General features: G+C 44.4%; 1 protein-coding gene across 2 annotated transcripts in view; it reads right to left on the bottom strand.

Annotated features, from left to right (window-relative positions):
• Cacna2d3 (calcium voltage-gated channel auxiliary subunit alpha2delta 3) overlaps positions 1 to 17,144 on the bottom strand; it is an 835,389-nt gene that overhangs the window by 399,244 nt on the left and 419,001 nt on the right. For both annotated transcript variants that reach the window (XM_041662952.1, XM_041662953.1), the window contains exons 10-11: positions 12,487 to 12,576; positions 4,130 to 4,243 (exon numbers count right to left, since the gene is read on the bottom strand). In XM_041662952.1, coding sequence (XP_041518886.1) covers positions 4,130 to 4,243; positions 12,487 to 12,576 — 204 coding nt within the window. The remainder of the gene's footprint in view (positions 1 to 4,129; positions 4,244 to 12,486; positions 12,577 to 17,144) is intronic.

Raw genomic sequence — 17,144 nt, 5'->3', positions numbered from 1 at the left:
ACTCTTGGAAATAAGTGCTGGCAAGGGACACATTGCATAGGCAATAACAAGGCTGCCTTCGGAGCTTCTTGGTCAATCTCCAAGAATGCATTTTCTCTAGCAATATGCTCGAAGATGTTTCATTATGCAGCTATCTTAAGCAAAGAGGGCCTAGGTAGATACTAAACAGCTTTTAAATGTGACCATCATAAGTGCAACCCGAGTCTTTTCCCCCCATTTCTTCTGCCTTCTCTTTCTTGAAACCCAGATGCCAGGCTATACAGAAGTCCTACTGATGTACTCAGGGTGAACCCAGAGCTACCCTCAAAGAATAGATACTATATAGGGAGGCCTTGGAGGCCACCTGCCAAGCTCCGGTCAAGTGCAGCTTTGCTATTGACCTCCCTGACACCACGTGTAGCACAAGCACTGTAAGTTAGCAAACCCATGAAATAATGAATTGCTATTTTATGACAATAAATATGGGTTGTTTTACAGCATAGCTCTGGTAAGTGTTTTTCCTTCCTTTCCCCTTCCTTCTTGCTTCCTATATATTGGTTTTTCTATTGCTGTATAACAAATTACTAAAATCAGAGCGCTTGCTGGCACTGATTTCTAAGGCTGTAGGTGAGGTAGAGAATGGACTGACTTTTGATCCCAAGGCCTGGCCTGCTAAGAATTCACTGCCGAAGTTATTCACAATATTGAAGGAGTTTCCTTTTCCTGTGTCTGAAAAACCGAGAGGCCAGCTTTCTTTGGGGGGTTAGCTGGAGGCCCCTTGGGTCTAAAAGATATCAATTGTTCCATCTGCTTAGGATTCTCAAGTAGCCATCTACTTCATCACACCAGCAACGAGGATCTCTGGTCTCTGACCTTCTTCAAGGGTTTTCAATTAAACAAGCCCCATCCAGGATAAAGTCTCATTTGATTAGCTCACATTAATTGGAAGGGGATAAAAATACCCCTCACCACTAGGAAATTCTGTTGGTTAGAAACAGGTCACCGACACTACCCACACTGAAGGTGAAGTGATCACACAGCACATAAGCCCTAAAGGGGTGGGAGCCACTAAGTTCTCTTTGTCAGACCTTTTGCCAGGCTACAATACGATGCAAGCTGACAGGATTGTTCAAAATAGAGAACCTGTCTTTATATACTCACCAAAAAATAATGGTTAAAGACACCAACAGAAGCAACATTAAGACTGGACTTCGACGTCCTAGGGAGTATGGAGTTTAGAGCTCAGCCTTGTATGTGTTGGTCAGTGATGGACGGTTTTCCAGGGTCTAGGGCAAGAAACACTCTGTATATTGGACTGGACCAAGGAGAACAGGAGTGGTGAAGACCCCACTCCATCAACTATTTCTTCTGTGTGGGGCTCCCATCAAGAGCATTGACTTCAGGCAGAGAAATACTAGGAATATTTACTCTCAGACCCCACCCCCATAGTGAGTTCAGAAGCCCCACGCAGGCCCTGTGTGGGAACCAGCCCTCCCTGTAGGGCAGAGGCTTGCTTACTCCTGAGAACCACTGTTTTATGAGAATCGTGTTCCATTCTGTGAACCGTTTTTTCTCTCTCTGGATGGTGCTTCCTGTTTTTACAGTCTTGAAGATTGCCAATTACTGCTTGTCAGACACAACCCTTCACTAAATCGCTAGTGTTCAGAATAATGGAGAAAGATGACTGCTTAGACCTTCCATGCCATCTCACTTTACTGAGGTGCTAAATCGTACCGGGGAGCTAGGCAAATTTATCACCTCTACCCTCACAAGAAAGTTCATAAAAACAGAGAATGCATGAAGATGTGAATGTCGTGGAATTCTCCACAACTGGCTTGAAGGGCAGGGAGGGGTGCACTAGTAATTTCTAGTAATAAAAGACCCTCTGACTACAGAAGTCCTTTCTGCTTCTGCTTAACATTCATTTATAGGACCCTTGCTCCAGAGCATCGGGAACATGCCAGCCCAACAGTCAGTACTGCTCATGGGGGAAAGGAAGGCACGCTAAAATCTGTACTTCATCCAAAGACTGGCTTTGCCACTGTCTCTCCCTATAAGCAAGGTCAGAATGTCTCAGTACCAATAACTCCAGGTAGCTGCTTTCACTCCACAATCTCCAAATGGAAGAGATTTATAGAGCACAGCACATGCCACACACAATGGATAGGATCCATAAATGCTTCTCAGGGGCCCATCACTTTCTTCTTCTTTTCCTTCAGTATTCTGTGTAATGTCAGGCCACTTGTGAACTTTGTTCTTCTTGTAAAATATCCAGGGCCCTAGTCTCCCTTTCTAGTGCTGGACTGCCAGCTCCCAAACCAAGACATGGGAACTTATTATTATGAAAGCTCTACCTTAGCTTAGGATTGTTCCCAGCTAGCTCTTATAACTTAAATCAACCAGTTTATATCCATCTACGTCTGCCATGTGACTCGTTACCTCTCTTCAGCATAGTACATCCCACTTTCTCGGACCCTGCCTGCTGAATTCCACCTCTCTTCTTTCCAGAGTTCCTATCCATTTTGGAAGCCCCAACTATCCTCTTCTGCCTAGCTATTGGCCATTCATCTCTTTAGTAAACCAATCAGAATGGTCCTAGGCAGGCAAGATAAAACAGCAACACACCATCCCAGTGTATAGAAAGATTATCCCATAACAGGTCTCTCACCTGGCACTCTCCATCACTAAGCCCTGTCCTTACAAACCCGTTAATTCAGACGCATACTGCACTGTGTACTACAAGCACAGAATGTCCTCACCCTTCTTCTCCACATCCTATACACTCACTAGGAATAAGCATGGCCTCTGCCTGGAAACCATCACCCCATTAAATCTTAGATTCTAGCATCTAAAATCTTCTGTTAAGTCCAAGAGGGAACCTTCCCTCTCATTTGAGGGTTAAGTTCTAAACCCAGTGTCTCTCACTGGTCACACTCAGACTCATGGTGCAGAGTCCTAGATATTCTCAGCAAACCAAACACAGTCAGTGTCTCTCTACCTTCAGAGGTGGTGGTTATTCCCAAGGTTAGACACCAGGTGATCCCTTCGGGAACTATACTGTACAGAACACATGCGGCTTTAATCACCAGATTTATTGGTAAGGTAAGATCCTATGTGTATCAGGGACCTATACAGACCATGAATGACAAACGTAACATGGAAAGGCTTTCCCTGTCATAGTCCTGTAATGTACATGTTCCCTGGATAGGGCAGTTAGCAATGGCTACCTTCTGCTTCTTTTTGAGAATGTGTTTAGTTTGTTCATGTCTCATAAACCAAACAGACAAAACAGAGAAAGAAAGATTGACATGGTCTGGATGGTCTCTTGCTTCTATACAGTCAAGATCATACAGGGAACAAGAAGATACCCAGTGACGCCTGCTCTACCCGACTTTGTCCTCAGCTAAAATCCTATCTTGTAAAGTGACACAGTGATCCCCAACTGCCAATTCGTTGACACGAGCCCATAAGTGGACCTTGTTTAAAAATGCGGGTTATGAAGACACATTTCCAGAGATCTGAGGGCAGGATAGGGCCCAAATAGTCATAATTTTAGTTTTTTCTTCTGAGAACGCAGACTAGCTACCAGCTTTCAGGAACCTCAGGATTAGGTTCCTCAAAAATATTAAAGTCAGTCATTGATGCTCTAGGATATGGGGTCAAAGGTTAAAAAGCATTGTATTGCTTTCACTTGGGACTAAGAAATACTTAGAACAGAGGACAGACAAGCTGATGAGCACACAGTGTCCAAGAATAGAGAGAAGATTCTACCTAGAACTGGCCCAAGAAAGTTCACAGAAGCAAGCATGATTGAAGAGATGTCTTCAGTCTCTGAAGCTTAACATTTTACAAATCTGGGGCCTACCAGGTAGCTCTGGCTTCAAGGAAAACAAATTAAAGAGAAGAGCAGCATAACAAGGAATTTTTTTTCTTTTTTACACAACACAGTAAATATATCTTCACAGGTGCCTTCCTTCTCTCAAAAACACTTCCATTTCACGACTACCAAAGTCATGGTATTTGATTCTGGCTAAGCCACAAACATAGACTGGGAAGCCATAGATCATTAAAGTCTACAAGGACAATCTGAAGGTTTCAATGAAGACTGATCATGGCCACCACTACACAGACGGCATAAGCACCAACTCACCTTTCGGTCTGGCCAGTTGTATTTTGCAAAGATGGTATCATAGGTGTCCACGGCCCCATCAGTTATGAGCATGATGGCCTGGCTGCAAATGCTTCCTTGTCCTGTGTGGTTGAACTGTGGAAAGAAATATGAAAATGAGACACATGTCAGAGAGTCTGTGTATGCACAAGACCTCCATGGCATGTGGTCCTCGAAATCCAAGAGCTCAATGCGTGCCACCAATACAACCCACGTGGGTTCAAACTAACAGCAACTAACTGCAGAAATTGGAACTACTGTAGACCAAGGCTCTGTGTGTGTGTGTGTGTGTGTGTGTGTGTGTGTGTGTGTGTGTTTGGAAGGGGTTCTAAAACACATGCCTGCAAGCTACCTAAGTTTTCTGGCCTGCAAGTTCTACCTTCATCCCTGAACACAAGGCACTGGAGAGCTGGCAAAGGCGCTCACAGAGTACACTGTAAGGGCAATGGGTTCTGAGAGAGGCAACATAGCTGTCAAAATCTTAATGAGGCTGATCTGAGGGAGTCGAGTAGGTACAGAACATTTATATGTTAAAAATCAAAACAAGTTTCAGATAAGACGGAAGCTAGGAAAATGATAAGTCACACCCCAAGGTTAAGTACTCATTTTGAACACTGAACTTAAAATGTATGTTTTAGTGTAAAGGATTTGTAATCGCTTGCTAGCATGTGTGGCGTGCTGAAAACCCCAGATTGCACTTACCAGTGTGCAGATCCCAACTGCAGCTTCTACTCTTAGCTAGGGATGGGGCATATGCTTGAAATTCCAGCACTAGGGAAATTGAAGGGCAGCAGGATTGCTACAAGTTCAAGGTCATCCTGGTCTATGTTTCCAGGCAAGCCTGGGTTAAGTCTCCATTCCCAAAACAAACAAATAAAACAAAACAAAAATCAAATAAAGGGGGGCTAGGGGGTGGGTGCCTGAGACACGGCTTGGTGGTAGAGCATTTCTTGTTGTAAATGTGCCAGGCCACACACCACACACACACAGGCACACACACACACACACACACACACACACACACACACACACACACAGCTCCATGCATTTCTGGGTAGTAGCTGCAGGTGAGCAGACATAATTACCAGATTGTGCACCCTTCCTATGAAGAGGAGGTAAAGAAAAAAAAATCTGTAATGAACATTATTAATGATGCAAGTCAAAATAGCACCAAGTCTTTAAAAATCCCACAATTCCATAACACTGCTGAGGCACTGACATACAGAACAGTCTTTAACCTTCAGAAGAAAATTCTCCGTCTACTATGACCACTGTTTATCCACTTGCTAACATGAGTGAGTGTTGCTGGGGATGAAATATGCCCAGCTCACTTCCTTCCCTTAATTTTGTATTCTCTTTGAAAAGGCATAGAAAAACTATTCTATATGTCTGATGATGATGATGATTCTACAAAGGAGGAAGCAGAGAAGGGAGTCAGGAAGTGAGGAGTTTTATAAACTGCTCTCAAGGAAGACTTCACAAAGAATGTGATTTTTTTCCCTTTCTTTTTCTTTCTTCTTTAAGATCCTGTCTCAACAGCAATGACAAAATCCATCTTGTGGGTGAGTGGGGGTGTGAAGGGATGGAGACTGAATTGAGGCTCAGTGGAAAATAACTTTGCTAGCCTTTCCCTAGAGGAAGAAGGGCACCCCAGAAAAGAATGTATTAAATGTATTGGCCACAGCACTGGGAGAGATTGAAGGATACTCTTAGCCTTGCTGGTTGGTCAATGGTGGCCAAGGGAACAAATAAGACATTCAAATTGAAGATATTAATGTCTAGTCTTTATGTAATTAAAAATCTGATATGTTCACCATAGATAATTGAATAGATGGATGGACGGACGGACGGACAATGGATAGATGGATGGATAGATGGAATTACTCTGAGGCCTTTTTAGGACAGAGCAAGCCAACCACCACACATGGAAAGTCATGATACACTGTAAAGTCCTCAATTCTAATCTAGTTCCAGATGCATGACTGAGATGTTCCTTTTCCAGGTCATCCATTTCTTCATTTGTATCATGGGAATAACATCCTGACATGGTTGTTATAACAGAGGTTAAATGTTTATTGTGTGCTAGGATAGGAGCTTAAACGTACCGAATATTTATTAGTCTTGGAGGTTGAAACTATGCTTATCTTTCTTTCTTCCTTTCATAGGCAGGAAGGTTGAGGCTCAGAGACATCAGCCAAAGGAGAAATGGCTACTGTCCAAAGCTGATACGTGAACACAGGCAGGCCAGCCCCAGCTACCATCTGCACTGGCACAATCTGTTATGTGGGAAGTCCTTCTGTATAAGTGTTGCTTTTATTGGGTAATGAATAAAGAAGCTGCTTGGGCCTATAACAGGAAAGAATAGAGCTATCCTGAGTGAGGTAAGTCAGACCCAAAAAGAGGAACATGGGATGTATTCATTCATATTTGGTTGCTAGCCATAAATAAAGGACATTGAGCCTACAATTTGTGATCCTAGAGAAGCTAAATAAGAAGGTGAACCCAAAGAAAAACATATAGGCATCCTCCTGAATATTAACCTTCATCAGGCAATGAATGGAAACAGAGACAGAGACCCACATTGGAGCACTGGACAGAAATCTCAAGGTCCAAATCAGGAGCAGAAGGAGAGGGAGCCCGAGCAAGGAACTCAGGACCACGAGGGGTGCACCCACACACTGAGACAATGGGGATGTTCTATTGGGAACTCACCAAGGCCAGCTGGCCTGGGTCTGAAAAAGCCTGGGATAAAACCGGACTTGCTGAACATAGCGGACAGTGAGGACTACTGAGAACTCAAGAACAATGGCAATGGGTTTTGATCCTACTGCACGTACTGGCTTTGTGGGAGCCTAGGCAGTTTGGATGCTCATCTTACTAGACCTAGATGGAGGTGGGTGGTCCTTGGGCTTCCCACAGGGCAGGGAACCCTGATTGCTCTTCGGGCTGGTGAGGGAGGGGGACTTGATTGGGGGAGGGGGAGGGAAATGGGAGGCGGTGTGGCAGGGAGGAGGCAGAAATCTTTAATAAATAAATAAATAAATAAAATGCAAAAAAAAAAAAAAGATGTGAGGGCTAGCTGGAAATATGCTAGAATCATCACCAGAACAGTGATGTAATTAATACAGTTTCTGTGTCATTATTTGGGTCTGGGCAGCTGAGAAATGAACAAGGAGTCTCCGTTTACAGTCTATACTCTAGCTTTTCAGTAAGGATAGGGAGGTTCCTGAGCAGCTAGTGACTGTCATGATCTGAGAATGTCCTCCAATTATCCTTGTTTTGGGGGTGTGACCTCTTATGTAGCTATGTGAACAAGTGGTACAGATATGTGAGAGGCATTGCCAAGTGGAAGGTCTCTTTATCGCTGAGATGGCTGCCCTCCAAAGGGACCAAGACAGTTCTTGAGAAAGCAAGTAATAAGAGTGAGCATGGCCTTCAGTGTCTCTGACTTCCTGATCCAAGACAAGGACCTCTCATTCTTGCATACGCTCCTGCTACGATGCCATTATTTGCCACCAGGCTCTCACCATTGGTCAACCAATGGTGCTTCTTACAACCTCCCAGTCCGTGAGTAATAACTACCTTGTCCTCCCTACTGAGACATCACTAAGATTCTCTCAGGGTATTGTCTTTCTTCCTTACTTCAGTAAGAAAACAAAGCCATTGCTGGGGCAATGGGTAAGCAGCCCACATTCTACACAGTCCTCCCAGTCTTTAAAAAGCCCATAGCAAGCCTCCAAATGAAAGCCATTCCTGCTTCAGGTCATAGAGACTTCAGGGACCAGGGACTGGGACTAACCATGAAACTCATTCAAACGCATTCTGGAAGAAACACTCCCAACAAAAAGAAAGAAAGGGAGAGAAAGGAAGTTTTCCAAGTCCTGTGGCTTGGAAGTCAGGACCCCCCAGGAGCCAGCCCTTTCCTCACAGGCAGGGTACCCTTGCATACCATCTGAAGCATTGCAGAGTTGGAGGATTTTGAGGACTGCATTTGAATTCAAATGCTTTGATGAGTAATATCTCTTCTCTTCATATTTGTCTAGAATTTTTTTTTCATTGACTAGGGAGCGTGAGGAAAGTGTTTTCCATAATAATAGCAATGACAAGGGCCTGGTGATGAACCACAATTAGCTCCCTGATTCATCAGTTAGCAGCAAAACTTTCAATGCATCCTGACATTTCGAGCATTTGGTTGTGATTAACAGTCTTTGAAATGTCACTGAATTTTATTTAATTGGCTAAGAAAAATTTTTAAAAGGTAATCACTGCAAAGATCACATTCATCGCCAAAAAAGATAATTGCAGTTGTCACATGACAAGGTAGATGCTAACTACTGTAGCAAACTGGTTCTGTGTTCTTTATGGAGTCTAATGAATGGAGCAGAGATCAAAAACTGGAGAGGGCTTAGAAGTTTATTTCAATGCTCTTTTCAAAGCCATGAGTATCAATGATCACAAGCCTTTAAGTTATCTGAGAAAATACCAAAACTGAAATGTTGGTAATTGCACGACAGAATAAATTCCATTTAATTATTGCAACCTCCGAGCCGTTCTAAGCTCCACCCAGTCAGTCTTAATGTGTATGTGTATAGCTCTCTCTCTCTCTCTCTCTCTCTCTCTCTCTCTCTGTGTGTGTGTGTGTGTGTGTGTGTGTGTGTGTGTGTGTGTGTGCGTGCGTGTGTGTGTGAAAGCTTTTAATTTTAGATACGTTTGCAAAGTCAGACATAACACATAGGAAGAGAATTCTATCACTTAAAGGCCGCATGGATGAAGTGGAAAATAGATAAAGCCTCATTTTCATGGGAGATTAACCATTTCTGTGTTTGTATAAGAATTGAGCTGTTGAAAAGCCCAGTGGAGAGAGATGGGGAAAAATGTTTCTCTATTAGATAAATGTGCACTCAGACAAATACGGTGCCAGCTGCTAGCCAATGTCTAGCATGGGCATTTGGCAGCCTTCACTGGAGCTGTTTCCCACTCTCTAGGATTGATGAGCAATCCATTTGGGTCTGATTGGTCAGACTCTATAGGGTTTCTATAGGCATATGGATCCGTAGAAGGTTTCACTGTTTAAGATAAGGGGAGCCAATAAGATGCCTCAGAGGGTAAAAGGTACTTGTCACCAAGTCTGATGACCTTAGTTCAATCTCCCGATTCACATGGTAGAAGAGGGGAACAGACAAGCTTACGCTGGCCTCCGCAATCACACACACATACATTCATACACACACACTTGTGATAAAAAAAAAATTACTAACAAGGATTTGAGCAGGGCTAAAGGCACCCATATTGGTATTTTCTCTGGATGTTAGTGGTCCCTGGCACTGTGTACACAATATTTTAAAGGATATAAAGGGTGTTATGCCCAAACATATGCTTAGTGGACCCAGACTACAAGATGTTAATATTAAGTTTATGATATGATATAAAGTATTATGTGAGCCAAGACATCTAAGTACCAAAAGAAACAGTACATTTCTCTACCTTACAGATTTCTCCTAGCCTTTAATATATATAAGTACAGTGGCCCTTCTTGCAAAAATGTATTTAAATTTTGAAGTGAAGAACATATATGTGTGAGTACATTGCAAATATCCAGCATAAGGGTAGCACCCCAGCTTGTACACCACCCTCTGTTGAAGATTTTGGTGGCTCAGCATTTATCTGGCTGTATCACTGGCTCAGGAATATTTGAAGCCAAAACTGATGAACGAAGGGGATAAGTAGGGAAAACAATTAAAACAAATGTTCCAGGGAAAGAAAAGGGAGAGGGGATGAATGAGAGGCCATGTGAGGGGCAAGGCTGTCTCCAAGAAGAAGCTAGAGCTGTTTTGAGGCAGGATAGAGAGACTTGGAGTTCAGGGTGTATAGGCCCATATTTCTATATGGCATAGCAGCCAAGCCACCAAGCCATAGGCCACACCTGAGATGGGTCACATATCCTGCCAGGCAAGCTGTCGCTAACCTAATAAAAGGTCAGTATGTCTTGCTCCTTTCTTTGTAATAGCATACAGAGCAGACAGGTAGTTGGGGACATGACAAAAGGCCATTTACTGGTTACCTAGGAGACAGAATGCTAACATATTTCACCCTCAGTTAAGTCTTGGTATAAAGACTGTTTGGAGAATAAACGGAGGGAATTCTTCAGGATGTGAACTCAGAATATCATGAGGGATCTCTGAGAATCTCCCTCCCAATGAGACTATGTGAGTCATGTCTTTATTCCCGTCTCCTCCTATCCAGTCCAGAGAGAGATAGCTTATGTTGGGGTCTGGTTTAGAGAAATAATTGAGGGTCTGGGTTAGCACCGGACCCTGATAGGGGTATGGAAGAAGGGGTCCCTGAGACTGAAGTTGGGTCAAAGCTTTCAGCCGCAGAGGATCAGAAATTCCAGCATGGTTGGGAAGACGCATTATAAAGGTGCTGGTGGGAGGCACTATGGATTTTATATGAAAATATTTTCTAATAAGGAAAATAAAACAGCAATGAACCGTGCTTCAGGCCCAGGCTTATAGGAAAGTGAAGTATGGCCTTATTCCTATCCTGGATACTTTCTGGAAATTTCACAAACAATATTATAAATGTTTGTTTACAGCATGCACACCCTAACTTCTCTTTTGCTTTTGTTTTATCGACTGCAATCATCTCAGGTACATCTCTGGAGTTAAAAAGTGATCTCATTTGGATTCTTAGAAGTATGTGTCTCCCTCTTTCCTAGAGTGCCTCTCTTCCCAGTGTGACTCTCCCATCTGCCATGGGGAAGGCGCTGCAGTAACCCATAAATTATCTTGACCTGGAGTCCTAGCCATGAAGGAAGCAAGACAATGCAGGGATGGCCAAGTCTGGTAAAGGTAACGCTCACTGGAAGCATAGTTTTCGTGAGCTGTCACCCAGGTGGGGATGGGACTCCTTGGTAGGAAACTGCCCTTGGAATTGCATGTGCAGCTGGAAGCAACTCCAATAGGAAAGTGTTCACCATGTTGGACCTGGATAGAATCCTTTCTCTGGTCTGTGCATGGTCTATTTAGGGTTAACAGCCATTTCCTTATGTGCCTCCAGGAAAAGTCACATGTTTGCCTTCATAGATAAGAAGAGTGAAGCTGAGAATCCCCTATTCAGTATCTCACACTGGAGGTTCTCCCTGCTCAGCCAGCCTGACTCCAGAGGACCACAAAGCTAACAGTCCCCTAACTCAGGCTCCTCTACCACCAAGAGCAGGGCAGCAGGATGAGCTGTGGGGAAGACTTCTGACAAGAGGCTGAGCTCAGAGTAGTTCTTGAGATAAAAAGACGGAGCTTCCAAATCAGGTCAAGTCTCTTCAGCATCACCTCTCAGAAAGAGACTGATAACTCAGGACTGCTGAGACTGACAGCTCTGAGGTCCAAAAAGTCACCCGCCTGGGTCCAAACCAATATGAAGGAGCAGCTGGACCTCTGCCCAGGTCGGGGCTTTCTAAGCTATTAATATGCTATTAACTGAGGGGTACTCTCTAACCCATGAACTCTGTATGTGTGTGTGTGTCTGTGTAAGAGAGAAAAGGGCAAGGGGCGGGGGAGAGAAGGAGAGAGACAGAAGGAGAGGGAGGTTGGGAGGGAGGAGGCTGACTCCAGGATCTCACTGTGTAGTTGAAGATGATCTTGAACTTCTAATCCGTCTCCCTCCATCTCCCAACTGCTAAGATTATGGGTGTATGCCACCATACACAATTTACATATTACCGGTATGTGAACCCAGGACTTTGTGTATGCTAGTCCAACACTTTACTGAATGCATGAATTCTTGCATATATGTTAAATCACCTGTAGCTTACAGATTCTGGAAATGAGGCAAGAGAGGCTGGCTTTGGGCTTATACTGAAGAAAATGGCTAGACACTTCGTTCTGTGTTTTTTTTTTCTATGGCAGGAGGAAAAGACACTGGCTCAGGATTGAGACCACAGTGGCTTTCTTTGTGCCAAATGTCATTGATGAAGGAATCTCTAGGTGTTATTCCAACCTTTGACCCAAGAGCCAGTGTACCTTTGGGGGTATAAAAACCCCAAATCTACACTGGGATTTCACTGAGTGGCAAAGTAAAATCAAGCAAAGCCCAGGCCTAGGATCCAGGCTAATTATCTACCACCCACATGCTGTGCATGACCCTTCATTTGCTCATGTGCAGAATGACAATAGCCTACTCTGCAGGGCTGACACCCTGATCGATCCAGACGTAGGTGCCATTCCGGTTTGCTCCTGTTGCTCTCAGAGCACCTCAGGACTGAAAATAACCCTGACCGAGATGTTCTACAAACCCCATCTATTGTCCTGAGTCTGAGCAAGGTAGGTCAAAGAGGTCCTTACATCACTGAGTATGTTGAAGGCTTCATTCAGAGCGATATCCAGCATTCCGATTCCTTTGGCGAAAAGTTTGTCCAAATGCTCCCTGAAGTGCTGTAAGGACAAAGCATAAAATCCATTAGGACTACTACCTCATTGTCAGGGTGCACATAAAAATGCTGCCATCACTACAGAGGGTGTCACACAAGAGTCAGAGCGACCATTCTGGCTCATCACACCAATGACAAATGGGGAACCTGAGGCCTAATGTGGTGTGATGGATAATCTTGATTGTCAAGTTGAGTGGATGTAGAATCAACTAAGAGAAAGGCCACTGGGCATACTTGTGAGCCACTCTCTTGATCCAGTTATTTGAAATGGGAGGAGCCATCCTAAGTGGTGGGTGGCAACTTCTGGGGGCAGCCCAGGTAATAAAAGGAGATCTGAAGGGAAAGCCTGCTTGCCTTCTCAGGGCCCTTCCCAGTACACCAAGCTCCCGGGCTTCTAATGTACTGAAGACCAATGGTTCTCTAAGGTTCCTCTAAGCCTTCAGTGATAGACTGGGACTGTCCAGCTACCTAGACTCACGGGATGAGTATCTCCCTGGTTCTCAGCCTCTGCAGTATGAAAACAGCTATTGTTAAATTGCTCAAACTCTATCCTGTAAGTCAATCTAGTAAATCAAGAGAGCTCCAGAAGATACAGATAGAGACTGTCTTAGGGTTTCTATTGCTGTGAGGAGACACCATGACCATGGCAACTCTTATAAAGGAAAACCTTTTACTGGAGTGGTTTACAGTTTCAGAGGTTTAGTCCATTATCATCAAGGCAGCACACAGGCAGACCTGGTGCTGGAGAAGGAACTGAGAGTTCTACATCTTGATCCTCAGGCGACATTAAGGAGACTGCACACTGGGCATGACTTGAGCACGTGAGACCCCAAAGCCCACCTCCACAGTGGCACACTTCCTCCAAAGGCCACACCCACTCAAACAAGGCCACACCTCCAAATGTGCCATTTCCTGAGCCTAGGGGGGTGGCGCGGGGCGGCATTTTCTTTCAAACCACCACAGGGACCTAGGACCCTTTTTCTTTCTTCTGACTCTCTTATACTAACAAAATACACATGATTTGAAGAAGACCTAGTTTCATTTCTGTTGCTGTGATAAAATCTTAACAATAGAAACCCTAACTAAGACAAAGGGGATGAGACTGGGTCGTGACAGCAGGGCTAGACCACGCAACACAGACACGCACTGTCTTTCCCGATGAGTAAGCCAGTGTACTTGCTTCTTTGCTCATCCAGTTTGAGTTGAGTTTGGGTGTCTGAAGTGAGAGGATCTCTGTACCACAGCTGTCACAAAGATCCTGAAGCCAGGATGACGCCTCGGCAAAGTGACCTCATGATAAAATGTACCTCTCGCGCTTCCCCTTCCTTTGGTTGAGTGTGTGCATGCACACACACGAGCATCAGTGTGCGTGTGTGCACATCCACATGGAGTCAGAGGACAATTTCAGCTCTTGCTCCTCAGGTGCTGTTCACCTTGGCTTCTGAGACATCATGGAACTAGCCTGGAACCTACTAAGAAGGCAAGGCTAGCTGACCTGTGCAGGGTTTCACTGATCCCTACCTCCTCAGCACTAGGACTCCAAGTTTGTACCTGTGCACCAGCCTTTTTGACAGGATTTTTGGGTAACTGAACTTAGGTTCTCATGCTTGCAAGAAAGCACACTATAGAGTTATCCCCTAGCCCAAGTCCCCACTCCCCAACCCTGTTTTCTTCTCCTCCTCCTCTTCCTCCATTTTCTCTTTTTTCTTTCTTCTTCTTTTTTTGTTTATTTTTTATTTTTTATTTTATTTTATTTTGGTTTTTCAAGACAGAGTTTCTCTGCATAATATCCCTGGCTGTCCTAGTACTCACTTTGTAGACCAGGCTGGCCTCAAACTCACAGAGTTAATGCCAGCACTGCCCAGGCCCACCCTTCTTCTTAATCACTGTCCCTGAACCTTGCTACTTACCAGACAGAACATATCAAGGCACTTTATGCCCAGGGGATCTTTAGTGTTTAACAGTTACTTAACACTGTTTTGGTATCACGGTTATATTAAACACCATCTTAGCCATCTTACGTGCTAACATAAATGAGGTTTAGCCCCTGGATAGCAACAAACAGAAAAACAATGAACTAAATGCACTTGTTCTTGCTGTACCAGGGACCATGAAGCCCCATCTTGCCATCTGTGGAATGGTCACGGTAACTGCCTGGATGGTGGACAGAGCAGAGTCCATCAGGGTTCGGGACTATAGGAAGACATTTTTGTCCCCTCCTGTCCCCATTTTGCCTCTCCTTTAAGATGCTTTTCTTCTCTGAGCCTTCTTTTTCCTCTTTGCACTCAGAGGTATGGGCTGTTGAGAGAAGCACTTGAAGAGTGTTGTGGGCCAAGAAAACAACATGAAACCCTCTTCATTTCGGAGTCCTTGCCTGTTTGTTTTATAGCTTGTGACAGGAAATGACAGTCACATCACAGGGCAACAGGTCTGTAGTCACTAAGAGAGGGTGCTCATCCATGAGCCCTAGAATGACAATTCTAGGAATCCATTCAGTGCCAGTGCTGAGATGTTCAAAGGAAGAAGTGGCGAGGGAGCTCGGGTCTGGGTGAGGGGAGTTCTGCCAAGGCCCAGGGACCACTTTCCTCCTAAGGACACTGCCCGCCCATTCCCATGTTCTCCAGCTGTTCTCACCACCACATCACAGCCATAGGCGTTCTTCCACACACATGCTGTTCTGTGGGAATGGATTGTGGGCTTCTTTAAAAGCTTTCAAATCTTGTACAAATGGAGGGAAAACAGGTGGAGTAGGGAGGATTATTATCAATATTTAAATTTAAAAAGAAAATCAGAAGGCTGGTGGCTATGGAGGTGGCTTAGTTGTTAAACTATCTACATCATAAGCAAGAGGACTTGAGTTCAGCTGGAATACAGGTAAGTGGAAACAGGAGGCTCTTGGAAGCACTTTGGCCAGCCAGTCTAGTCACTTGGTGAGCTACTGGTTTAGCGAGAGACCCTGCCTTAAAAATAAGGTGGCAAACAAAGGAACACACACATATGCATGCATTCACACACTCACACTCACACACACACACATCTGCACACATGTGCACATCTTCACCCATCCCCCGGAAACTTTATACTTCAGATGCTTTCCATACCAACTGCCTCCTTTGCAGCTCTGTCATCCGATACACCATGGAAAATAACATCTTGCCCTTCAAGGGCCAGGCTGCTTTAGATGAATACAAACATAGCTAATTTCACTGACCCATAATCCCCAAGGGTCCTCAGGAGCCTAACTACAGCAGAATAGAAGGTTCCAAATTGCTGGGCTGGGAACTGCGCAACAGATGTGGCCAGAAGGTAGCCAGTCCCCACGCCTTTTCTAAATTAAACAGTTTGTGGGAAGTCGTGACAGCCCTACCGTATTATTAAACTTCAATAAAGGAAGAATAAGGTGGCTTTTTATCTTTGCTTCAGGCAATTCATGTGGCATATGCTGCTGCCCGGGAAAAGGCCTTGCTTCCAAAGCAATTAGTGCAGCTTACTGCCAGGGGAGATAAACCTGCCACCGCTCCTCCTGCTCAGTGCCAGCAGGAACCAGGGAGTCTGCTTATCTCCTTCACACAGCCATCACAGCCAGGCCCATGGAGGTCTCTGGTGCAGTGGGCTCTCCCTGTACCTGTGTTTCATTTGGTAGAATCATACTGATAAATCTCTCTGTGGAAATAGAATACCTACGCTTCCCTGTCCATGTGTCTTAGTTAGGGCTTCTATTGCTAGATCCATGACCAGAAGTAATTTGGGAGGTGTCTTCTTTAGTTAGGGTTTCTATTGCTGCAGTGAAACACCATGACCAAAAAGCAAGCTGCTGAGAGAAAGGGTTTGTTTGGCTTGGGTTTCCACACTGCTTGTTCATCCCTGAAGTAAGTCAGGACAGGGAACTCAAACAGGGCAGGAACCTGGAGGTAGATGCTGATGCAGAGGCCATGGTTACTGGCTTGCTCGGCCTGCTTTCTTATACAACCCAGAAGTGGCCACACCCATAATGGACTGGGCCCTCCCCATCAATAGGTAATTAATAAAATGCCTTACAGATGGTTCTCATGGAGGCGCTTTCTCAGTTAAGGTTCCCTCCTTTCAAATGACTCATTTGCGTGTCAAGCTGACATAGGACTAGCCAGCAAACTGATCCCTGGTGAACTTGACAAACACAGCACTATGGCGCCACACTTTTTCTTTCTGATTCATCTCCAAGATCTTAACATTAAAAACATAAATAACTTTAAAAGTCCCTCAGTCTTTACAAATTCAAACACATTAAAATTTCAGTCTCTTTAAAATATCCAATCTCTCTAAAACCTACAATTTCTTTTTAAGTTCTAAGTATTTCAGTTATGGGCTCCTGTAAATCAAAGTTAAATTAAATACCTTTGGCCAGAGGGAAGAACCAGGGCACAATCACAATCTCAACCAAGCAAAATCAAATTCCAACAGTATAAATAACTCAGTGTCCACATATCTGGGATTCATTCACAATCCTCTCACTTCTTCCAAAAGGCCTTGGTCGTCTGTCAGCTTCCCCTCTGAAGCACACACAGCTGGTCTTCTAGGTTGGCTCCACTCCAC

Source organism: Microtus oregoni, unplaced genomic scaffold (genome assembly GCF_018167655.1).
Source record: "Microtus oregoni isolate MIOR12 unplaced genomic scaffold, Mior012 000013F_ref0000133, whole genome shotgun sequence".
Taxonomy (NCBI): Eukaryota; Metazoa; Chordata; class Mammalia; order Rodentia; family Cricetidae; genus Microtus; species Microtus oregoni.
The sequence above is the reverse complement of the archived record's forward strand: the minus strand, read 5'-3'. Positions and strand labels throughout refer to the sequence as shown.